We start from the raw sequence: 26,605 nt of genomic DNA, 5'->3' as shown, positions 1-26,605 counted from the left end.
AATTTGAGGGTATTTACATCCAAATCAGGTGAACAGTGTAGGAATTACAATGGTTTCTATATGTGCCTCCCACTTTTTAAGGGACCAAAAGTAATGGGACAATCAACTCAAAAGCTATTTCATGGACAGGAGTGGGCTATTCCCTCGTTATTTCATCATCAATTAAGCAGGCAAAAGGTCTGGAGTAGATTCCAGGTGTGACATGTGCAGTTGGAATCTGTTGCTGTCGACTCTCAATATGAGATCCAAAGAGCTGCCACTATCAGTGAAGCAAGCCATCATTAGGCTGAAAAATCAAAACAAACCCATCAGAGAAATAGCAAAAACATTAGGTGTGGCCAAATCAACTGTTTGGAACATTCTTAAAAAGAAAGAACGCACCGGAGAGCTCAGCAACACCAAAAGACCCGGAAGACCACGGAAAACAACTGTGGTGGATGACAGAAGAATTATTTCCCTGGTGAAGAAAAATCCCTTCACAACAGTTGCCCAGATCAAAAACACTCTCCAGGAGGTAGGTGTATACTGTATGTGTCAAAGTCAACAATTAAGAGAAGACTTCACAAGAGTGAATACTGAATATAGAGGGTTCACCACAAGATGCACTGGCGTTTCTATAATGGGTGCAATGGGTGCGGTGCACACGGGCCTCTGGGTCCAGGGGGGCCCACACCGCACCCATTGCACCCATTTTAATACTTAACTTTCCGGAGTCCAGCGCCGGGAGCTGCAATCGCGGCGAAAATCGCTGCCGAAATGGCCGCCGCGCATGCGCGGTTGCCAAATTGGTCTCCGGATCATGGCGGGCGCCATGTTTCCGGAGATCTGCGCATGCACAGTAGACTCCGGCACAGTGCCGGAGTCTACGCCGTCTACAGAGCCGTGCAGAGGAGGGGGCCCACCCGGAGGTGCACACGGGCCCCCTCCTCTGTAGAAACGCCCCTGACAAGATGTAAACCATTGGTGAGCCACAAAAACAGGGAGTCCAGATTAGAGTTTGCCAAACATCTAAAAAAGCCTTTACAGTTCTGGAACAACATCCTATGGACAGTTGAGACAAAGATCACCTTGTACCAAAGTGATGGGAAGAGAAGAGTATGGAGAACGAAAGGAACTGCTCTTGATTCAAAACATACCACCTCATCAGTGAAGCATGGTGGTGGTAGTGTCATGGCGTGGGCAATGGAAGAACAAGCAGGAACTGAAGACATTTGCAGTAGAGGCCTGGCAGAGCATCACCAGGGATGAAACCCAGCGTCTGGTGATGTCTATGGGTTCCAGACTTCAGGCTGTAATTGACTGCAAAGGATTTACAACAAAGTATTAAAAAGTGAAAGTTTGATTTAGGATTGTTTAGTTTGTCCTATTACTTTTGGTCCCTTAAAAAGTGGGAGGCACATATAGAACCGTTGTAATTCCTACACCGTTCACCTAATTTGGATGTAAATACCCTCAAATTAAAGCAGAAAGTCTGCAGTTAAAGCACATCTTGTTTGTTTCATTTCAAATCCATTGTGGTGGTGTATAGAGCCCAAAATATGAGAATTGTGTCGATGTCCCAATATTTATGGACCTGACTGTATGTGCTAATAGTTACTTTTTACATGTGGCTTATAATACTGTTTGACGGAGGCTGTAACAAACCTTATTTTTCGGCAGACGCGATCTTAGATTAAAAGTGTATAAGACCAGTTTAATTGGAAAAAAATATATAAGGGCAATCATTTATTTCCAGTAGCATTCCCACTCTGTCTATAGGCTTTCTGGTACAGATTCACACAGAGCTGTTTGCAGAATATTGTTCTGTCATGTCACAATGACAAGCTGTATGAGCAAAGTCATCTATTTGAATGCATATTTGCTGTTCCCAGTGTATAAACTGTAACGTAGACTTTGTTGTGTCACTGGAGAGATGTCCCATATACAGTAGGTGCCCATCTTCAAACATCCATGTGCAATGACAACGTATAAAACCATTGTTTGCAGATTGCACTTTGTGATTTGTCAAAATGTGCTCTTGCCAAAACACTAAGTTAAATTCTGATGTGTGATGTGAATATAATTATATTGTATATTCCTATGACACCAGATAAACTATCATGGCTATTTAAAACCATGTGGGAAATGCAATAGGGTGTGAGAATCAGAAAGTGAGAGATTTTGATCAAATTCTCCTGTTTTTTTAAAGTGGCAATCATTTACATGGGTTCACTACGATATGCCGGCGGTCGGGCTCCTGCGACCAGCATACCGGCGCTGGGAGCCCGACCGCCGGCTTACCGACAGTGTGGCGAGCACAAATGAGCCCCTTGCGGGCTCGCTGTGCTCGCCACGCTACGGGCACGGTGGCTACGCGCGCCACACTATTTTATTCTCCCTCCAGGGGGGTCGTGGACCCCCACGAGGGAGAATAAGTGTTGGTATGCCGGCTGTCGGGCTCCCGGCACCGGTATGCTGGTCGCCGGGAGCCCGACTGCCGGCATACTGAAGACCACCCATTTACATGGCAAAATCAACCTATTACATTTCCCCTCATTTGTCTGTCTAACGTTCGAAGGTATGATGTGTTGTGAACGATCCTAATTTAGGGGTCAATCCAGTTGGTGTGAGTTTCTCGCACCTGCAAGTCAGCGCGGCAACAGCCGCACTTAACGAACTTGCACAGAGAATTCATGCTGAAATTGGGCTGTGAGGGGTGCAAGGTCAGGTGCCACAGCAACGGCAACTTGCACCCATCGCACATAATTGGATTGGCCCCTTAGTGTTTATATGACAATCTAGAGAGAATATTCTGCAAACCTTCTGGTATAATAGCAATTAAAAGCACTTCTCCACATCTGACACCACCGAGGTCAAATATTCTTATTAATCAAAATTGCAATTTCCAATAGATTCCAGGGTGCAGCAATACCAAGGAGGGTTCTATGCAACCTGCAACAGTTTCCTTGACATCCAATTTTTTTTACTTTCCAATAATAATCTATTCCTTATTCCTGAGTCGCAGTGTTGTTGCTTGAGGCTTCACATGATAGTATTGTTTAAACCTTAATACAGCATACCTGATAAAGACACAAAAGAAAATTATTAGACACCATTACTGACATCTGCGGCACACTACAAAATCAGCTTTGTTCCATTGTACAAAAAAAACCCATCAGAATGACCAGCATTAGATGTTGGTACAATACAGCTGATGTAGTTCCCTGGGTGACGGTGTGCAGGTTTCCAACAGAAGTAGGTCCTGTGTTAGTGTAACTGCCTTTAATGATCCAATTGAAAAAAGAAACTGTCCTGCGGCCAACATCAGGGGCAAACACAGGATTTCTGGAGGGGGTTTCCAAATGTTTGATTATAGGGCCCTATTCGCTGAGGTGAAGCAATCGCATTGGAATTTTGGCCAAATGCCACATGGGGCGTGGCCAATGAAAATGGGGGCGTGATACACATATGGGGGGGGGGCAGATACACATATGACCACAATAGTGCCAGATACACAAGTGCCCCAGAGTGACAGATACACAAATGCCCCCATAGTGCCAGATACACAAATGCCCCCATAGTGCCAGATACACAAATGCCCCCATAGTGCCAGATACACAAATGCCCCCACAGTGCCAGATACACAAATGCCCCCACAGTGCCAGATACACAAATGCCCCCACAGTGCCAGATACACAAATGCCCCCACAGTGCCAGATCCACAAATGCCCCCACAGTGCCAGATACACAAATGCCCTCACAATGCCAGAAATACATTGCCCCACAGTGCCAGATACACAAATGCCCCCACAGTGTAAGATATACATTGCTCCACAGTGCCAGATACACAAATGCCCCCACAGTGCCAGATATACATTGCCCCACAGTGCCAGATATACAAATGCCCCCAATGGGCTAGATACACAAATGCCCCCACAGTGCCAGATATACATTCCTCACCGCTGCCTCTTGTTTCTGCTGTCCTGTGTGAGGGGAGGAAAGCGCAGCGCGTCTACTGCCCCTCAATGCTCGTGAAGTCCGGTCTCTGCAGCTCCGGCGGCGGGTATCTCAAATGAGGCGCCGGTTCGTTAGCTAATCAGAGCTCGAGGACCGGCAGCCAATCAGCAGCCGCGGCTGCCGGTCCGCGAGCTCTGATTGGCTAGCAAACCGGTGCCTTATGAGATTCACTCCGCCGCCGCAGCCGCCGGACATCCCAGAGAATTTAGGGGCAGGAGAGGCGCTGCGCTCTCCTCCCCTCACATAGCAGCCAGCAGGAGGCAGGTGTGGTGGACGGCCCGGCAGTACGGCGTACCGGCTGGGAATTTCTTACCGATATGCCGTACCGCCATGCTTGCAGCACTGTTTATAACCATCATTATTAAAGGACCCCCCCTTCCCATACACCCTAACCCCCATCCCACAGATCTTTTTGCAGGTCCTTAGTGTCCATTTCCTTTTGAGTAGGAGGGCACCCTTTGTCCCTCTCACCTGCATATGGATAGTATACAGCAGCCGTGGCCAACCTGTGGCTCTTGAGCCACATGCGGCTCTTTCTTTATTCAAATGTGGCTCCCGACACTCAGTCACCTGACCACAACAGATGCTGGAAACTGGTGCACTCCAACCAGACACACAGCAGCACTACGATGACTGAAAACTGAGGGAGCCAGTTACTGGGCTGTAGTGACACAAGGGGGAGCTGGCTGGAGTGACACAGCAAGATCCTGGTAGGAGAGACATAGGGGGTCATTCCGAGTTGATCGCTCACTGCCGATTTTCGCAGCGCAGCGATCAGGTAAAAAACCGGCAAAACTGCGCATGCGTACGGGCCGCAATGCACACGCGCCACGTACTTTCACACAAAACTATGCAGTTTTACACAAGGTCTAGCAACTCTTTTCCGTCGCTCTGTTGATCGGTGAGTGATTGACAGGAAGTGGGTGTTTCTTGGTGGTAACTGACCGGTTTCCTGGAGCGTGCTAAAAAACGCAGGCTTGCCTGGGAAAACGGGGGAGGGGCTGGCCGAACGCAGAGCGTGTTTGTGACGTCAAAGCAGGAACTAAACAGACTGAAGTGATGGCAAGGAAGGAGTAGGTCGGCAGCCACTCTGAAACTGCTTGAAAAAATTTCAGCACTGTTCTGCTAACCTTTCGTTCGCACTTCTGCTAAGCTAAGATTCACTCCCAGAGGGCGGCGGCTTAGCGTTTGAACTGCTGCTAAAAGCACCTAGCGAGCAATCAACTCGGAATGAAGGCCATAATGGGGGAGCTGGCAGGAGTGACACAGAAAGATCCTTTTAGGAGAGACATAATGGGGGAGCTGATTGGAGTGACACAGGAGGGTACTGGCAAGAGTGACACAATGGAAAGCTGGCTGTACTGACAAAGGAGAATCCTGGCAGGAGAGACACAATGGGGAGCTGGCTGGAGTGACACACGGAGGAGCTGAAGTGTATTATGTGAATATGGCTTTATCAATATATGTTATGTGGATCTGGATTTTTTCATTATTTTATGTGGAAGTGTCTTTTTCAATGTATTTTATGTGGATCTGGCATTTTCATTGTCTTTTATAACAGGGGTGTGGCCTAGCAGGCACAAGGTCACACCCCATTTTTGCACACAGGCCTTTGGCTTGATGTCGGCTCTTTGACGTACCTAACAAGATTTTTTGTCTCTTTTTCTCTGACTGGTTGGCCACCCCTGGTATACAGTATACTGCTATATAATTACAAAAGTCATACAAAGTATTCCTTTATTTAATCTTGTATCTGCAAACATTTATCTTTTTCTACTATTATTTGGGTTTTAGCAGAATATACACCCCTCCCCTTAACAAAGTGAAATTATCTCATTACTGCTGTTTTCTGGTGTGATGCCATAACTACACACCAGATGTCACTCAAACTCTACTTAAATTTAATGAGTTTTTCTATAAAGTTATAATTGCAATGAGTTACTTACCCTGCAAAATTGAAGTCAATGTCTGAAAATCTGTTTTGGATTAGAGCCCAAAGACCCCAGAAGAAGTGAGATGCCTGAAAGAAATTAAGAAACAAATGAAGTTATATATCATGCTTCACGTGACTTAATGTAATCAGGATATATGATCAAATGGTTCATGAACAAGCCCCAGCAAAACACGTGCCGAAACCCTGGGGATCCCTGTTTGCACAGAGGCTCCCCCTGCACCGTGTACTGTGAGCACCACCTGCACATAGCAGCAGATACTTCTATCTTTCATAACCTTTATTGCTAGTGCCACTCTCATCAGGATCTGTGCACAGGGCCTGCAGTGCTTTGCATCAGGGTGTAATGCGAATAGTGGGGATAATTCAGCATGGATCGCTATTCAGAGAAATCGTAAGTCGAGCAATTATTGAATGACTTCGCATGCGTAACGTTCACATTGCGCATGCGCGAGAGGTAATATCAACAGAAAATGCGTACAGATCGTAATTGCAATGTAGCCGCTGTTTGACTCACAGGAAGATGGCACTTCTGGGTGGAAACCTGCCGTTTTCTGGGTGTGTCAGAAAAAATGCAGGTGTGGCCAGGTGTTTTTGGGGAGGGTCTGTGATGTCAGCGCTGACCACTTCCAGGCCGTCTCAGTCGCAGATTAGTGGCAGCCTCAGACCTACTCTCATTTGCTTAGACTGCAAAGTTTCTTCGATGTTCTTGGAATTGTGTATGCATCTGCGAGTGGATAGCGGTCTATGATGCATTCACAATTTTGCACTTCTTCCTGTCAGGGTGGCGCCTTTCTACTCGCAGACAACTGCAATTCTCTGAATAGCAATCCATGCTGAATTAGGCCCAGTGTATCCTGACAGCAGATGCCGCTCTGCTGTATCTTTCATTGAGCCGGGCTGGAGATTCAGCAGGATAAAGCAGATCTTCAAGCACATAAGCGCTCAGGTTCTGCCTGTTCATACTATCATCTACAATAGTGGATTAATAATAGATTAATATAGAACAATTTCAGCCCCATTCCACTTATCACTGATAATGATATTTTAAATGACTACCACTATTTTCAATTCTATACTTTATTTTTATTTCTAATTTCTTACCTCTACTACATACAATGTTCATTATACATCTTTGTACTTTTATTATTCTTGCTATTTTGTTCTCCATCTATTGTTTTTTATTTTTCTCATGTTCAGTCTGCATTTGATATGTAATAGCATACATTTTTGAAATTAACTAATTAAAAGTTACATTTTAGGGGATGCGGTTAAGTGACCGACGCCGGGTTCCCAAAGGCTGAATAGCCCTGCACGGCGAGTGCAGGGAGCCCGCATGGGGCTTCGTTGCACTCCCCGCCCTCCCCTCCCCCCCACAATAAATAATTAGGAATCAATGAATACTGATTAGCATTAGTGTTATAAAAGAAAATATTAGAAAACAAAAACATTATAGTCACCCTAATCCTAATGGTGTGCGATTTAAACTACCCCTAGTGTTTGAATTTTTTTTATGCTCTTCCCCATATGAAAGACAGCTGCATAAGCTTGCTGTAAACATTTGTGTGGGATAAGGTATAACCTGCTATCTAATCCCCAAAGGGAAGCTTTGGTCAACCTTGGGGAAAAAACAGTGTGACTTAGAGTCTTGCAGAAAAGGGAAGCCTAAAAATCCTTGACACATAATGAGACTTTTGGCTCCAGGGTAGGGATGGCCATCAGTGGGTTATTCATTGATGGATAGCCTTGATAGTGTAAAACCATCTGTAAGGGAACCATTGATAGTTTTTTTATCGATGGTCACCCCTGTGCTGTAAAATGAACAACGGGCCAATCAGATCCCAGTTGCATGGCTTCGTGAGTGTCAGGGGGTGGGGCTAAACTCTGTGACACTCTGGTGAAGAAAAAAAAAATTGGTAGCACTGAACCATTGATAGTGGGAAACCGTCTGGTTCTCCTCCATCGACAGTAAAAGAATTCGACATCGGTCATAGACCATTAATGAGTTCGAATCAGGGTAAGAGATTCAAGGAGAGCCTGTGAACTTTGGCAAGGGAAGATCTAAATATTAAATTTTCCCTACACTGGGCTTTCTGGCTCCGATGGGATGGGCCGAAGTGGGGCCCTTCTCCTTTTGGAGAGGGTCTGAAGATCTAAGCCCCTAGCAATATTGCACTGCAAGATTTTATGAGAGGTGGATACAGAAGTGTGGTTTTATATTTGTCCAGCATCAATGTTTCCAGATCGGTGGCTGGGTTTGTGTTATGAGAGCACCATTTCTGTCTCTCCAGCCAGCACCTTTTTTCATCCTTGGATGCTACATTTCCAAATATGATACACTGACAAGAGACATGTCAAGAGGAAATATTTGTAGGAGGGTGCAAATTTATAGTTTGCATTGGGGCACCAAACATACTAGCACCGCTCAAGAACTTTATTCTGAAAATCTATGTCTAGGATCTGTCTTTCTGCTGGAAAATAGGATTTTAATTACCTACTGGTAAATCCTTTTCTCGTAGTCTGTAGAGGATGCTGGGGTCCACATTAGTACCATGGGGTATAGACGGGTCCACTAGGAGCCACTGGCACTTTAAGAGTTTAATAGTGTGGGCTGGCTCCTTCCTCTATGCCCCTCCTACCAGACTCAGTCTAGAAACTGTACCCGAGGAGACTGACATACTTCGAGAAAAGGAATTTACACAGATAGTGGCGAGATTCACACCAGCTCACACAACAAGGCAAACCAAGCTAACTAGCTTAATGCCGGCATAAGCAACCGATGCTGGTAAGTAGAAAGATCTTGCAGGGCATACGTATGCATATAATTTTTATAACATCCAGACTGGAGAAGAATAGTTACCAAGTCCCTGGTGGTGTTTCAGCCGGGTATTCCACCTAGCGAGGATCCATAGTGTTCTCTTTATCCAACGCAATAGCAGTGGTGGTTCTCCCTTTCTTAAGCTCCACAATTAGGGGACTGGAATCTCCTGATGTGCAAACAACCTGTGCACCATCCTGAAGACTTTCTCGGCAATGCCCTGGTCAGAGGTATGGCTTCCTAACGCGTTTCGCTGCCACTTGGCAGCTTTATCAAAGATATTTCTATTTACCAGCATCGGTTGCTTATGCAGGCATTTGCACATAGACTGCCCTAGGAGAGACTAATTGCGGTCCAGAGATTGGCTTATTAAGGCTCAGTTTTTAGCATGTTTTTTAGTATGATCATTGTCATTCATGTCCTTTTTGCATCTTTATTGATGTTTACGTATTGGTTTTAACAAATATAAAATTGTGAATGTTTTATAAAAGCGCAGTTGGTTCCTTTCGTTTGTATATGTTTATATTTATTGGGGTGACCAACTATCACCTTTTCCAACGGCCGCTTAGAGAACCAGCCCAGTTGCAGCGCCTGTTTATTTACCATTTATGGTAAAGTTACTTCTCTTTAACTAGCTTAAAAACTCAGCAACAGCTGAATAACATTACTGAATCAAGTAACAACACAGTATTTAACAAAGAACAAAGCAGTACTGACCAAGTAACCACTGCAGGATAATGAAGCGCTGGGCGGGCGCCCAGCATCTTCTACGGACTACGAGAAAAGGATTTACTGGTAGATAATTAAAATCCTATTTTCTCTAACGTCCTAGAGGATGCTGGGGTCCACATTAGTACCATGGGGATGTACCAAATCTCCCAGAACGGGAGGGAGAGCGCGGAGGCTCCTGCAAAACTGATTGACCAAACTTAAGGTCCTCAGAGGCCAAAGTATCTAACCTGTAGAAGTTAGCAAACGTGTTCGACCCAGACCAAGTAGCCGCTCGGCAAAGCTGTAAAGCCGAGACACCCCGGGCAGCTGCCCAGGAAGAACCCACTTTACGAGTAGAGTGGGCCTTAACAGATCTTGGACACGGCAATCCTGCCGTAGGATATGCATGCTGGATAGTGAACCTGATCCAGCGAGAGATCGTCTGCTTAGAAGCAGGACACCCAATTTTCTTGGGATTATACAGGACAAACAGAGAGTCCGATTTTCTGTGACGAGCAGTCCTCTTCACATAAATTTTCAGAGCCCTTACAACATCCAAGGACTTTGACAGGATTGAGGATTCAGTAGCAACTGGCACCAAAATAGGTTGGTTGATATAAAAAGCTGACACAACCTTTGGAAGGAATTGCTGACGAGTCTGGAGCTCAGCTCTTTCTTCATGGAAGATCAAGTAGGGACTTTTACAAGACAAAGTCCCCAACTCCGACACATGTCTAGCAGAAGCGAAGGCCAACAAAGTCACAGCCTTCCACGTGAAAAACTTGACTTCAACCTCCTGTAGAGGCTCGAACCAATCCGACTGGAGGAACTACAACACCACGTTAGGATCCCAGGGTGCCGTAGGCGACACAAAGGGAGGCTGGATGTGCAGAACCCCTTTCAAAAAAGTCTGAAACTCAGGGAGGGAAGACAGTTGTTTCTGGAAGAAAATGGATAAGGCTGAAATCTGGATCTTTATGAATCCCAAACGCAGGCCCATATCCACACCTGCTTGCAGGAAGAGGAGAAACCGCCCCAGTTGAAACTCCACCATAAGAAACTTCTTGGAGTCACACCAAGACATATACTTTTTCCAAATGCGATGGTAATGTTTAGACATTACTCCTTTCCTAGCCTGTATCAGGGTAGGAATAACCTTGTTCGGAATGCCCTTCCGAGCTAACATCTGGCCTTCAACCTCCATGCCATCAAACGTAGCCGTGGTAAGTCTTGATAAGCGAACGGCCCCTGTTGCAGAAGGTCCTCCCGAAGTCCTTACAGAAGTAGATCCAGAAGATCCGCGTACCAAGCCCTTCTTGGCCAGTCCGGAGCAATGAGGATTGCCTGAACTCTTGATCTCTTTATTATTTTTAGAACCCTTGAAATGAGTGGAAGTGGAGGAAACACGTACACTGACTGGAACACCCACGGAGTCACCAGGGCGTCCACCGCCACTGCTTGCGGGTCTCTCGACCTGGAACAATACCTCCGAAGCTTCTTGTTGACACGTGAGGCCATCATGTCTATTTGAGGTACACCCCAAAGATTTATCACCTCCATGAACACCTCTGGATGGAGGCCCCACTCTCCTGGATGGAGATCGTGTCTGCTGAGGAAGTCCGCTTCCCAGTTGTCTACTCCCAGAATGAAGATTGCTGATAGCGCCAGTGCTTGCCTTTCTGCCCAGAGGAGGATCCTTTTAACCTCTGACATTGCAGCTCTGCTCTTCGTTCCACCCTGTCGGTTTATGTAGGTCACTGTCGTTACATTGTCCGACTGTACTTGAACGGCACGACCCTGCAGAAGATGTGCCACTTGGAGAAGACTATTGTACACGGCTCTTAGTTCCAGAATGTTTATTGGAAGACTTGATTCCAGGCTTGACCACCTTCCTTGGAAGGTTTCCCCTTGAGTGACTGCGCCCCAACCCCAGAGACTTGCATCCATGGTTAGAAGGATTCAGTCCTGAATCCCGAACCTGCGGCCTTCCAGAAGGTGAGACATTTGCAGCCACCATAGGAATTAAATCCTTGCTTCCGGCAACAGACGGATCCTCAGGTGCATATGTAGGTGAGACCCCGACCATTTGTCCAGGAGATACAGTTGGAAGGATCGAGCATGGAATTTTCCGTACTGTAGAGCCTCATAGGAGGCAATCATCTTCCCCAGAAGGTGAATGCACTGATGAACCGATACCCGGGCTGGCTTCAGGACATCCCGGACCATTGTTTGAATCACCAATGCTTATTCCTCCGGTAGAAACACCCTCTGCACTTCCATGTCGAGGATCATGCCCAGGAAAGACAATCTCCTTGTCGGCTCCAAATGTGACTTTGGGAGGTTCAGGATCCAACCATGTTCCCTGAGCAGATGAGTCATGAGAGCAATGGACTGCAACAAGGTCTCCCTGGTCGACGCCTTTATCAGCAGATCGTCCAGATATGGAATTATGTTCACTACCTGTCTGCGGAGGAGAACCGTTATCTCTGCCATCACCTTGGTGAACACCCTCGGTGCCGTGGAGAGACCGAATGGCAGTGCCTGAAACTGATAGTGACTGTCTAACAGTGCAAACCTGAGAAAAGCCTGGTGTGGCGGCCAAATCGGAATGTGGAGGTGCGCATCCTTGATATCCAGGGATACCAGAAACTCCCCCTCCTCCAGACCTGAGATCACTGCTCTCAGAGACTCCATTTTGAACTTGAACTCCCTCAGATAAGGGTTTAACGATTTCAAGTTCAAAATCGGTCTGACCGAACCATCCGGTTTCGGTACCACGAAAAGGTTTGAATAGTAACCCTTGTTTTGCATATGCGGTGGAACTGTAATGATGACCGCTGACCTTTCCAATTTTTGAATGGCTTCCTGTAGGACATCCCTGTCTGTCCATAATGCTGGCAAGCCTGATTTGAAGAATCGGTGAGGCGGGAGTTCTTGAAACTCCAGTCTGTACCCCTGGGACACAATATCTAGTACCCAGTGGTCCAGGCCGGACAATACCCAGACGTGGCTGAAACGTCTGAGCCGCGCACCCACCAGACCATCCTCCAGGCTGTGCGGTCCACCGTCATGCTGAGGATTTGGAGGAACCAGAAGCAGGCTTCTGGTCCTGTGAGCTTGCAGGTGCGGGCTTTTTGACTTTTGCACACCCACGTCTAAAGAAAGTGGTAGGGGGCTTGGACTTATTTGTCTTAGCGGTCCCAAAGGACTGCGATGTGGATGAAGAAAAGGGCTTCTTCATAGAAGGCATAGCTGAGGGAAGAAACGGTGACTTACCCGCGGTTGCCATGGAAATCCACGCATCCAACACTTCCCCAAACAGAGCCTGACCTGTGTATGGTAGGTTCTCCACACTTCTCCTGGATTCTGTGTCCGCCGACCATTGGTGTAGCCAGAGTCCCCTGCGAGCTGAGACAGACATGGAAGATATCCGTGCATTCAGCGTGCCCAGGTCCTTCATGGATTCCACCATGAACCCGCAAAATCCTGTATGTTATGTAAAAACAGTTCAATGTCTCTTCTACCCATTGTATCTAAGTCTTCTAGTAACGTGCCTGACCACTTTACTATAGCTTTTGAGATCCATGCACAGGCAATAGTAGGCCTTAACGCCACCCTGAAGCAGTGTATATGGATTTGAGCGTAGTCTCAATCTTACGATCAGCCGGTTCTTTTAATGCGGTAGATCCAGGGACAGGTAAAACCACCTGTTTTGACAGTCTGGAGACCGATGCGTCAACTATGGGTGGCTTTTCCCATCTTTTTATATCCTCCTCAGGGAAGGGAAAAGCAACCAGAACCCTCTTGGGGATCTGGAATTTTTTCTCAGGGTTTCCCAGGATTTTTCAAATAAAGCATTGGAAGGTTAGCGAGGGTTTCTTATTGTCTGTGAAGTAAGCCTCCTCAACCTGTTCAGGTGGTGTGTCAGTAATGTGTAACACATCTCTAATGGCCTCAATCATGAGCTGCACCCCCTTAGTCAGGGATGCCGCCCCTCTCAGCACATCCCCATCACCGTCTGCCGTGTCAGAGTTGGTATCCGTGTCATCTTACATAATCTGGGCAAGTGCACGTTTTTGTGGGTCTATGCTAGGGGATTTTGAAGGAATAGGGACAGAACCTGACCAAACTGCCATAGACTTCTTTAACACCTGAGTTTCAGTCTCAGTATGAGCTACCCTAGTAGAAATCTGAGAGATCATTCCCTTAATAGAGGTCAACCACTCAGGCTCAGGAATAGGGATCTGAGACAAAACATTACATTCCTGTGTACATGGAATGGATTCCTCCTGAGAGGAAATGTCCTCTGCAGCATAAGACACAGAGTCCCTAGACATGGCTATGTGAGAAACAAACATCCACACACACAGGAAGATGTCAGACACAGTTTCCCCCCAAGTATGCCACAGAGAAACACAGAGATTGGAGCCAGCACACACACGGCGCTTCCAAAGGTAGATATATACAACTACCTGGCGCTGACTGTGTACCTTAATAGACTACACAGTTATTTTACAGTCTCCCCCCATGCTACAACCCCCTGGTACCGCACAGGATAGCTGGAGTTGCTTGGAGGGACAGCTCTCCCTGTCAGCATCTCTGTACAGGATCTGCATGCAGGAAAATGGCGCTGAACGCTGCTGGGTCCGCTCTGAGAAGCTCCGCCCCCTGAACATGGTGCTTCTTCCCACTCTTCACTTCTTTATACTGGCCTGAGGAAATGTGCTGGCAGCGTTGCAGAGGTCCCTGACAGCCTTGGTGACCAGTGTAGGGTATAGGCGCTGGCTCAGGGCGCCCCTCATAGCACCGCACTGTGTGCCGCTGAGCCTCCGGATCGCAGTTAGTACTGCACTCCCACCCTGTTGCTGCCATCTTCACACCGACTCCCCGCTTGCTATGAGGGCCGGTGACTCACTCGCCACCAAAATCTTCTGGCTCTGTTAGGGGGTGGCGGCAGTGCTGCGGGAGTGAGCGGTCGCCTCGAGCGGCTAACGATCATCACCCTCAGGAGCTCAGTGTCCTGTCAGCGGAGATAGTGGTCATTAACCTCTCAGGGTTGGACACTACTCCTCCCTTAAGTCCCACGAAGCAGGGAGGCTGTTGCCAGCAGCCTCCCTGTGCCTAACTCTAATAAAAACAACAAAACTAGAGAAACTCCTATGGAGCTCCCCTAGCTGTGACCAGCTCCTCCGGGCACATTTTCTAAACTGAGTCTGGTAGGAGGGGCATTGAGGGAGGAGCCAGCCCATACTATTAAACTCTTAAAGTGCCAGTGGCTGCTAGTGGACCCGTCTATAGCCCATGGTACTAATGTGGACCCCAGCATCCTCTAGGACGTAAGAGAAAGGTGGATTAATACTAAAGCAAGAACCACAAAGTAATTATTAGTGTTGTTAGAAAATTATTTTCTTCTACCAAGAAACCCCCCCCCATGTTTGCCTATGTAGTCACTGTATATGTCTTAGCTTTTTTGTATGGTTTACCTCACACATTGTAACCTTGTAGTGCACCTAAGGTGGCTGCTTCACCTGGTACAGCCACGGGTGGGATAAGACATAATTGGAACTGATAGTTATATAAGGGTTCTGTTTCTAGGTTTAGTACACTGCAACTTCCTAATTTTATGTCATCACTTCTAGGCATTGCCTATTCTACCTAGGGTAACCTATGTAGTGAACCCAAAAATGATTGCCTCGTTTGGTACCTTTCATGGGTGGGTTATGTAACCAGTGGAATTTATTACGCAAAATTACTGCACCAACCACTACATCAAGTTCATTATGTACAATATAGGCCTTATTCAGATTTGTTAGCAAACCAAAAAACCACACTAATAGGCAAAAGAATGTTGCACTGCAGGTGGGGCAGATGTAACACGTGCAAAGGGATTTAGATTTTGGTGCGGTGTGTTGAAACGGAAATCTAAATTGCAGTGTAAATATAAAGCAGCCAGTATTTACCCTGCACAGAAACAATATAACCCACCCAAATCCAAATCTCTCTGCACATGTTACATCGGCCTCACCTGCAGTGCAACATGGTTTTGCCCATTAGTGTGCTTTTTCGCTTTGCTAACAAACTGAAGAATCCCCTATGTACATTGTTTTTGGTTTGTTTTCCTGTTGCTGTAGTACTAAACTTCTATGCTGTTTTTGATGCTTGTAGAGCGACTTTGAGTTAAGCTGAAGAAAAGGGCTATATAAATAAAATTATTTATATTATTACCATAAATAGCCAAATAATGGTGATTTTTGTTACTAAAATTAGAAGAAATTGAACAAAAATGCATTCAGCTGCAGGCAGCTAACCAGACCTCTGAGACATAACAATGCAATCAGTTGCAGGCAGCTAGACAGTACCACTGTGACATCACAATGATTTCAGCTGCAGGCAGCTAGACAGTAATATCGTGACATTAAAAAGCGTTCAGCTGCAGGCAGCAAGACAGTACCTCTATGACATCACAATGCAATCAACTGCATGCAGTTAGACAGTACCGTGACATTGCAATGCATTCAGCTGCAGGCAGCTATCCAGTACCTCTGTGACATCAAAATGCATTCATCTGCAGGCAGTTAGATAGTGACTTCACAATTATTTCAGCTGCAGGCAGCTAGACAGTAATATCGTGACATTACAATGCGTTCAGCTGCAGGCAGCAAGACAGTAATATCGTGACATTACAATGCATTCAGCTGCAGGCAGCAAAACAGTACCTCTATGACATCACAATGCAATCAGCTGCATGCAGTTAGACAGTACCGTGACATTGCAATGCATTCAGCTGCAGGCAGCTATCCAGTACCTCTGTGACATCAAAATGCATTCATCTGCAGGCAGTTAGATAGTGACTTCACAATTATTTCAGCTGCAGGCAGCTAGACAGTAATATCGTGACATTACAATGCGTTCAGCTGCAGGCAGCAAGACAGTAATATCGTGACATTACAATGCGTTCAGCTGCAGGCAGCAAAACAGTACCTCTATGACATCACAATGCAATCAGCTGCATGCAGTTAGACAGTACCGTGACATTGCAATGCATTCAGCTGCAGGCAGCTATCCAGTACCTCTGTGACATCAAAATGCATTCATCTGCAGGCAGTTAGATAGTGACTTCACAATTATTTCAGCTGCAGGCAGCTAGACAGTACGTCTGTGACATCACAAAGCATTCAGCTGCAGGAAGGTAGACAGTACCACAGTGACATCAAAATAGTTTCAGTTGCAGGCACCTAGACATTACATCTGTGACATCACAATGTATTAATGTCACCACCGTGACATTACAATGCCATACCTCCCAACTTTGTTGTCATCCAAGGAGGGACAGTTCTGCGCGCCGAAGGCGCGCGCCCGATTTTAGGGGGCGTGACCTAACGGAAAGGGGGCGTGGCATCGCGACAAGTGTCGCGATCGCAAGCCACGCCCCCATTTTCGTCATTATGGGGGCATGAACAACGCTGTGAGAGCTGCTGGTCATGCCCCCTCTCCCTCCCTGCCGTGAATAGATGCTGTGCGCATGCGCACAGCATCTATTCACCGCTGCTCTGCTCAGAGCAGCGAGTGACAGGGGGGCATCTCCCAACTGCCCCCCCACCCGCGGAACACTGCGACCCGCGGGTGGGACAGCGGGACAGACCGTGAAAAACGGGACTGTCCCGCCGAAATCGGGACAGTTGGGAGGTATGCAATGCATTCAGGTGTAGGGAGAGTTTAACAGTACATCTGTCACATCACAATACATTCAGCTGCAGGCAAGTAGACAGTACCTCTGTGATATCACAATGCATTCAGCTGCAGGCAGCAAGGCAGGACTTCAGGGATATAACAATGCATTCTGCTGCAGGCAGCTAGACAGTACCACTGTGACATCACAATTATTTCAGCTGCAGGCAGCCACAGGACCACCATGACATCACAATGCATTCAGCTGCAGGCAGCTAGGTAGTACCACTGTGACATCACAATGATTTCAGATGAAGGCAGCAAGACAGTACCACAGTGACATCACAATGCATTCAGCTGGAGTCAGCTAGACAGTACCATTATGACATCACAATGCATTCAGCTGCAGGCAGCTAAACAGTACCTCTGTGACATCAAAATGCATTAAGCAGCAGAGAGACAGACAGTAGTTCTGTGACATCACAATGCATTCAGCTGGAGTCAGCTAGACAGTACCATTATGACATCACAATGCATTCAGCTGCAGGCAGCTAAACAGTACCTCTGTGACATCAAAATGCATGAAGCAGCAGATAGACAGTACCTCTGTGTGACATCACAATGCATTCAGCAGCAGATGGCTTGACAGCACCTCTGTGACATCACAATGCATTCAGCTGCAGGCAGCTAGACAGTACCACAGTCACATCACAATGCATTCAGCTGCAGGCAGCTAAACAGTACCTCTGTGACATCAAAATGCATTAAGCAGCAGAGAGACAGACAGTAGTTCTGTGACATCACAATGCATTCAGCTGCAGGCAGCTAGACAGTACCCTTGTGACATCACAATGCATTCAGCTGCAGGAAGCTTGATATTACTTCTGTGACATCACAATGCATTCAGCTGCAGGCAGCTAAACAGTACCACCATGATATCACATTGCATTCAGCTGCAGGCGGTACATCTGTGACATCACAATGCATTCAGCTGCAGGCAGCTAGACAGTACCACTGGGACATCACAGTGCATTTAGCTGCAGGTAGCTAGACATTACCTCTGTGACATCACAATGCATTTAGCAGCAGGCAGCTGGAAAGTACCACCATGACATGACAATGATTTCAGCTGAAGACAGCTACACAGCAGCAGAGAGACAGACAGTAGTTCTGTGACATCACAACGCATTCAGCTGCAGGCAGCTAGACAGTGCCTATGTGACATCACAATGCATTCAGCTGCATGCAGCAAGACAGTACCACCGTGACATGACAATGATTTCAGCTGAAGACAGCTACACAGTACCTCTGTGACAACACAATGCATTCAGCTTCAGGAAGCAAGGCAGTACCTCTAAGAAATCACACTGAGTTCAGCTGCAGGCAACTAGACAGTACCACCATGATATCACAATGCATTCAGCAGCAGGCAGCTATGTAGTAATTCTGTGACTTAACAATGTATTCAGCTGCAGGCAGCTAGACAGTGCCACTGTGACATCACAATACATTCAGCTGCAGACAGCTACACAGTACCTGTGTGACATCACAATGCATTCAGCTGCAACAAGCTCAACAGTACCTCTGTGACATCACAATGCATTCAGCTGCAGGCAGCAAGGCAGGACCTCAGGGACATAACAATGCATTCTGCTGCAGGCAGCTAGACAGTACCACTGTGACATCACAATTATTTCAGCTGCAGGCAGCCACAGGACCACCATGACATCACAATGCATTCAGCTGCAGGCAGCTAGGTAGTACCACTGTGACATCACAATGATTTCAGCTGAAGGCAGCTAGACAGTACCTCTGTGACATCACAATGCATGCAGCTGGAGGCAGCTAGACAGAACCATTGTGACATCACAATGCATTCAGCTGCAGCCAGCAAATCAGTACCTCTGTGACATCAAAATGCATAAAGCAGCAGGCAGCTAGACAGTACCTCTGTAACATCACAATGCATTCAGCAGTAGGCAGATCGACAGTACCTCTGTGACACCACAATGCATTCAGCTGCAGGCAGCTAAACAGTGCCACCATGACATCACAATGCATTCAGCAGCAGGTAGCTAGACAGTAGTTCTGTGACATCACAATGCATGCAGCTGCAGGCAGCTTGGCAGTACCTCTGTGACATCACAATGCATTCAGCTGCAGCCAGCTAATCAGTACCTCTGTGACATCACAATGCATAAAGCAGCAGGCAGCTAGACAGTACCTCTGTAACATCACAATGCATTCAGCAGTAGGCAGATCGACAGTACCTCTGTGACACCACAATGCATTCAGCTGCAGGCAGCTAAACAGTGCCACCATGACATCACAATGCATTCAGCAGCAGGTAGCTAGACAGTAGTTCTGTGACATCACAATGCATTCAGCTGCAGGCAGCTTGGCAGTACCTCTGTGACATCACAATGCATTCAGTTGCAGGCAGCTAGACAGTACCACCATGGCATGAATATGCTTTCAGCTGAAGACAGCTACACAGTACCACTGTGACAACACAATGCATTCAGCTTCAGGCAGCACGGCAGTACCTCTAAGACATCACACTGAGTTCAGCTGCAGGCAGCTAGACAGTACCACCATGATATTACAATGCATTCAGCAGCAGGCAGCTATGCAGTATTTCTGTGACAAAACAATGCATTCGGCTGCAGGCAGATAGCCAGTATCTCTGGGACATCACAATGCATTCAGCTACAGGTAGCTAGACATTACCTCTGTGACATCACAATGCATTTACCTGCAGGCAGCTGGAAAGTACCACCATGACATCACAATGCATTCAGCTGCAGACAGCTACACAGTACCTGTGTGACATCACAATGCATTCAGCTGCAACAAGCTCAACAGTACCTCTGTGACATCACAATGCATTCAGCTGCATGCAGCTAGAGAGTACATCTGTGACATCACAATGCATTCAGCTGCATGCAGCTAGACAGTACCACTGTGACATCACAATGATTTTATCTGCAGGCAGCTAGACAGTACCTCTGTGACATCACAATGAATTCAGCTGCAAGCAGCTAGACAGTACAACTGTGACATCCTAATGAATTTAGCTGCAGGAAGCTAAACAGTATCCTTGTGATGTCACAATGCATTCAGATGCAGGCAGCTAGAAAGAACCTCTATGACATCACAATGCATTCAGCTGCAGGCAGCTAGGCAGTACTACCATGACATCACATTGATTTTAGCTGCAGGCAGATAGACAGTACCTCTGTCACATCCACAATGTATTCAGATGCAGGCAGCTAGAAAGTACCTCTGCGACATCACAATGCATTCAGCTGCAGGCAGCAAGACAGTACCTCTGGGACATAACAATGCATTCAGCTGCAGGCAGCTAGACAGTACCACTGTGTCATCACAATGATTTCAGCTGCAGGCAGCTAGACAGTACCACCATGACATCACAATGCATTCAGCTACAGGCAGCTAAGCAGTACCTCTGTGACATCACAATGCATTCAGCTGCAGGCAGATCGACAGTACCTCTGTGACACCACAATGCATTCAGCTGCAGGCAGCTAAACAGTGCCACCATGACATCAAAATGCATTCAGCTGCAGGCAGCTAGGCAGTATCTCTGTGACATCACAATGCATACAGCTACAAGAAGCTCAACAGTACCTCTGTGACATCACAATGCATTCAGTTGCAGGCAGCTAAACAGTAGAGATGAGCGGGTTCGGTTTCTCTGAATCCGAACCCGCACGAACTTCATGTTTTTTTTCACGGGTCCGAGCGACTCGGATCTTCCCGCCTTGCTCGGTTAACCCGAGCGCGCCCGAACGTCATCATGACGCTGTCGGATTCTCGCGAGGCTCGGATTCTATCGCGAGACTCGGATTCTATATAAGGAGCCCGCGTCGCCGCCATTTTCACACGTGCATTGAGATTGATAGGGAGAGGACGTGGCTGGCGTCCTCTCCGTTTAGAATTAGAATAGATTAGAGAGACACTTGATTTACTAATTTTGGGGAGCATTAGGAGTACTCAGTAGTGTACAGTGCAGAGTTTTGCTGATAGTGACCAGTGACCACCAGTTTTATTTATAATCCGTTCTCTGCCTGAAAAAAGCGATACACAGCACACAGTGACTCAGTCACATACCATATCTGTGTGCACTGCTCAGGCTCAGGCCAGTGTGCTGCATCATCTATTATCTATATATAATATTATATATATCTGTCTGACTGCTCAGCTCACACAGCTTATAATTGTGGGGGAGACTGGGGAGCACTACTGCAGTGCCAGTTATAGGTTATAGCAGGAGCCAGGAGTACATAATATATTATATAGTGAGTGACCACCAGACACACAGTGCAGTTTATTTAATATATCCGTTCTCTGCCTGAAAAAAGCGATACACACAGTGACTCAGTCAGTCACATACCATATCTGTGTGCACTGCTCAGGCTCAGGCCAGTGTGCTGCATCATCTATATATATATTATATATCTGTCTGACTGCTCAGCTCACACAGCTTATAATTGTGGGGGAGACTGGGGAGCACTACTGCAGTGCCAGTTATAGGTTATAGCAGGAGCCAGGAGTACATAATATTATATTAAAATTAAACAGTGCACACTTTTGCTGCAGGAGTGCCACTGCCAGTGTGACTAGTGACCAGTGACCTGACCACCAGTATATAATATTAGTAGTATACTATCTCTTTATCAACCAGTCTATATTAGCAGCAGACACAGTACAGTGCGGTAGTTCACGGCTGTGGCTACCTCTGTGTCGGCACTCGGCAGCCCGTCCATAATTGTATATACCACCTAACCGTGGTTTTTTTTTCTTTCTTTATACATACATACTAGTTACGAGTATACTATCTCTTTATCAACCAGTCTATATATTAGCAGCAGACACAGTACAGTGCGGTAGTTCACGGCTGTGGCTACCTCTGTGTCGGCACTCGGCAGCCCGTCCATAATTGTATATACCACCTAACCGTGGTTTTTTTTTCTTTCTTTATACATACATACTAGTTACGAGTATACTATCTCTTTATCAACCAGTCTATATATTAGCAGCAGACACAGTACAGTGCGGTAGTTCACGGCTGTGGCTACCTCTGTGTCGGCACTCGGCAGCCCGTCCATAATTGTATATACCACCTAACCGTGGTTTTTTTTTCTTTCTTTATACATACATACTAGTTACGAGTATACTATCTCTTTATCAACCAGTCTATATATTAGCAGCAGACACAGTACAGTGCGGTAGTTCACGGCTGTGGCTACCTCTGTGTCGGCACTCGGCAGCCCGTCCATAATTGTATATACCACCTAACCGTGGTTTTTTTTTTCTTTCTTTATACATACATACTAGTTACGAGTATACTATCTCTTTATCAACCAGTCTATATATTAGCAGCAGACACAGTACAGTGCGGTAGTTCACGGCTGTGGCTACCTCTGTGTCGGCACTCGGCAGCCCGTCCATAATTGTATATACCACCTAACCGTGGTTTTTTTTTCTTTCTTTATACATACATACTAGTTACGAGTATACTATCTCTTTATCAACCAGTCTATATATTAGCAGCAGACACAGTACAGTGCGGTAGTTCACGGCTGTGGCTACCTCTGTGTCGGCACTCGGCAGCCCGTCCATAATTGTATACTAGTATCCAATCCATCCATCTCCATTGTTTACCTGAGGTGCCTTTTAGTTGTGCCTATTAAAATATGGAGAACAAAAATGTTGAGGTTCCAAAATTAGGGAAAGATCAAGATCCACTTCCACCTCGTGCTGAAGCTGCTGCCACTAGTCATGGCCGAGACGATGAAATGCCAGCAACGTCGTCTGCCAAGGCCGATGCCCAATGGCATAGTACAGAGCATGTCAAAACCAAAACACCAAATATCAGTAAAAAAAGGACTCCAAAACCTAAAATAAAATTGTCGGAGGAGAAGCGTAAACTTGCCAATATGCCATTTACCACACGGAGTGGCAAGGAACGGCTGAGGCCCTGGCCTATGTTCATGGCTAGTGGTTCAGCTTCACATGAGGATGGAAGCACTCAGCCTCTCGCTAGAAAACTGAAAAGACTCAAGCTGGCAAAAGCACCGCAAAGAACTGTGCGTTCTTTGAAATCCCAAATCCACAAGGAGAGTCCAATTGTGTCGGTTGCGATGCCTGACCTTCCCAACACTGGACGTGAAGAGCATGCGCCTTCCACCATTTGCACGCCCCCTGCAAGTGCTGGAAGGAGCACCCGCAGTCCAGTTCCTGATAGTCAGATTGAAGATGTCAGTGTTGAAGTACACCAGGATGAGGAGGATATGGGTGTTGCTGGCGCTGGGGAGGAAATTGACCAGGAGGATTCTGATGGTGAGGTGGTTTGTTTAAGTCAGGCACCCGGGGAGACACCTGTTGTCCGTGGGAGGAATATGGCCGTTGACATGCCAGGTGAAAATACCAAAAAAATCAGCTCTTCGGTGTGGAGGTATTTCACCAGAAATGCGGACAACAGGTGTCAAGCCGTGTGTTCCCTTTGTCAAGCTGTAATAAGTAGGGGTAAGGACGTTAACCACCTCGGAACATCCTCCCTTATACGTCACCTGCAGCGCATTCATAATAAGTCAGTGACAAGTTCAAAAACTTTGGGTGACAGCGGAAGCAGTCCACTGACCAGTAAATCCCTTTCTCTTGTAACCAAGCTCACGCAAACCACCCCACCAACTCCCTCAGTGTCAATTTCCTCCTTCCCCAGGAATGCCAATAGTCCTGCAGGCCATGTCACTGGCAAGTCTGACGAGTCCTCTCCTGCCTGGGATTCCTCCGATGCATCCTTGCGTGTAACGCCTACTGCTGCTGGCGCTGCTGTTGTTGCCGCTGGGAGTCGATGGTCATCCCAGAGGGGAAGTCGTAAGCCCACTTGTACTACTTCCAGTAAGCAATTGACTGTTCAACAGTCCTTTGCGAGGAAGATGAAATATCACAGCAGTCATCCTACTGCAAAGCGGATAACTGAGTCCTTGACAACTATGTTGGTGTTAGACGTGCGTCCGGTATCCGCCGTTAGTTCACAGGGAACTAGACAATTTATTGAGGCAGTGTGCCCCCGTTACCAAATACCATCTAGGTTCCACTTCTCTAGGCAGGCGATACCGAGAATGTACACGGACGTCAGAAAAAGACTCACCAGTCTCCTAAAAAATGCAGTTGTACCCAATGTCCACTTAACCACGGACATGTGGACAAGTGGAGCAGGGCAGGGTCAGGACTATATGACTGTGACAGCCCACTGGGTAGATGTATGGACTCCCGCCGCAAGAACAGCAGCGGCGGCACCAGTAGCAGCATCTCGCAAACGCCAACTCTTTCCTAGGCAGGCTACGCTTTGTATCACCGCTTTCCAGAATACGCACACAGCTGAAAACCTCTTACGGCAACTGAGGAAGATCATCGCGGAATGGCTTACCCCAATTGGACTCTCCTGTGGATTTGTGGCATCGGACAACGCCAGCAATATTGTGTGTGCATTAAATATGGGCAAATTCCAGCACGTCCCATGTTTTGCACATACCTTGAATTTGGTGGTGCAGAATTTTTTAAAAAACGACAGGGGCGTGCAAGAGATGCTGTCGGTGGCCAGAAAAATTGCGGGACACTTTCGGCGTACAGGCACCACGTACAGAAGACTGGAGCACCACCAAAAACTACTGAACCTGCCCTGCCATCATCTGAAGCAAGAAGTGGTAACGAGGTGGAATTCAACCCTCTATATGCTTCAGAGGTTGGAGGAGCAGCAAAAGGCCATTCAAGCCTATACAATTGAGCACGATATAGGAGATGGAATGCACCTGTCTCAAGTGCAGTGGAGAATGATTTCAACGTTGTGCAAGGTTCTGATGCCCTTTGAACTTGCCACACGTGAAGTCAGTTCAGACACTGCCAGCCTGAGTCAGGTCATTCCCCTCATCAGGCTTTTGCAGAAGAAGCTGGAGGCATTGAAGAAGGAGCTAAAAGGGAGCGATTCCGCTAGGCATGTGGGACTTGTGCATGCAGCCCTTAATTCGCTTAACAAGGATTCACGGGTGGTCAATCTGTTGAAATCAGAGCACTACATTTTGGCCACCGTGCTCGATCCTAGATTTAAAGCCTACCTTGGATCTCTCTTTCCGGCAGACACAGGTCTGCTGGGGTTGAAAGACCTGCTGGTGACAAAATTGTCAAGTCAAGCGGAACGCAACCTGTCAACATCTCCTCCTTCACATTCTCCCGCAACTGGGGGTGCGAGGAAAAGGCTCAGAATTCCGAGCCCACCCGCTGGCGGTGATGCAGGGCAGTCTGGAGCGACTGCTGATGCTGACATCTGGTCCGGACTGAAGGACCTGACAACGATTACGGACATGTCGTCTACTGTCACTGCATATGATTCTCTCAACATTGATAGAATGGTGGAGGATTATATGAGTGACCGCATCCAAGTAGGCACGTCACACAGTCCGTACTTATACTGGCAGGAAAAAGAGGCAATTTGGAGGCCCTTGCACAAACTGGCTTTATTCTACCTAAGTTGCCCTCCCACAAGTGTGTACTCCGAAAGAGTGTTTAGTGCCGCCGCTCACCTTGTCAGCAATCGGCGTACGAGGTTACATCCAGAAAATGTGGAGAAGATGATGTTCATTAAAATGAATTATAATCAATTCCTCCGCGGAGACATTGACCAGCAGCAATTGCCTCCACAAAGTACACAGGGAGCTGAGATGGTGGATTCCAGTGGGGACGAATTGATAATCTGTGAGGAGGGGGATGTACACGGTGATATATCGGAGGGTGAAGATGAGGTGGACATCTTGCCTCTGTAGAGCCAGTTTGTGCAAGGAGAGATTAATTGCTTCTTTTTTGGGGGGGGTCCAAACCAACCCGTCATATCAGTCACAGTCGTGTGGCAGACCCTGTCACTGAAATGATGGGTTGGTTAAAGTGTGCATGTCCTGTTTTGTTTATACAACATAAGGGTGGGTGGGAGGGCCCAAGGACAATTCCATCTTGCACCTCTTTTTTCTTTTCTTTTTCTTTGCATCATGTGCTGATTGGGGAGGGTTTTTTTGGAAGGGACATCCTGCGTGACACTGCAGTGCCACTCCTAGATGGGCCCGGTGTTTGTGTCGGCCACTAGGGTCGCTAATCTTACTCACACAGCTACCTCATTGCGCCTCTTTTTTTCTTTGCGTCATGTGCTGTTTGGGGAGGGTTTTTTGGAAGGGACATCCTGCGTGACACTGCAGTGCCACTCCTAGATGGGCCCGGTGTTTGTGTCGGCCACTAGGGTCGCTAATCTTACTCACACAGCTACCTCATTGCGCCTCTTTTTTTCTTTGCGTCATGTGCTGTTTGGGGAGGGTTTTTTGGAAGGGACATCCTGCGTGACACTGCAGTGCCACTCCTAGATGGGCCCGGTGTTTGTGTCGGCCACT

General features: G+C 47.0%; 1 protein-coding gene across 1 annotated transcript in view; it reads right to left on the bottom strand.

Annotated features, from left to right (window-relative positions):
• Positions 1–1,532: 1,532 nt before the first annotated feature.
• ETNK2 (ethanolamine kinase 2) overlaps positions 1,533–26,605 on the bottom strand; it is a 195,774-nt gene continuing 170,701 nt past the window's right edge. Inside the window, exons 7-8 of the mRNA XM_063955257.1 lie at positions 5,943–6,016; positions 1,533–3,059 (exon numbers count right to left, since the gene is read on the bottom strand). Of these exons, the coding sequence (XP_063811327.1) occupies positions 2,981–3,059; positions 5,943–6,016 (153 nt within the window). The 3' untranslated portion in view covers positions 1,533–2,980. The remainder of the gene's footprint in view (positions 3,060–5,942; positions 6,017–26,605) is intronic.

This window comes from Pseudophryne corroboree, chromosome 2, assembly GCF_028390025.1.
Source record: "Pseudophryne corroboree isolate aPseCor3 chromosome 2, aPseCor3.hap2, whole genome shotgun sequence".
Taxonomy (NCBI): domain Eukaryota; kingdom Metazoa; phylum Chordata; class Amphibia; order Anura; family Myobatrachidae; genus Pseudophryne; species Pseudophryne corroboree.
The sequence above is the reverse complement of the archived record's forward strand: the minus strand, read 5'-3'. Positions and strand labels throughout refer to the sequence as shown.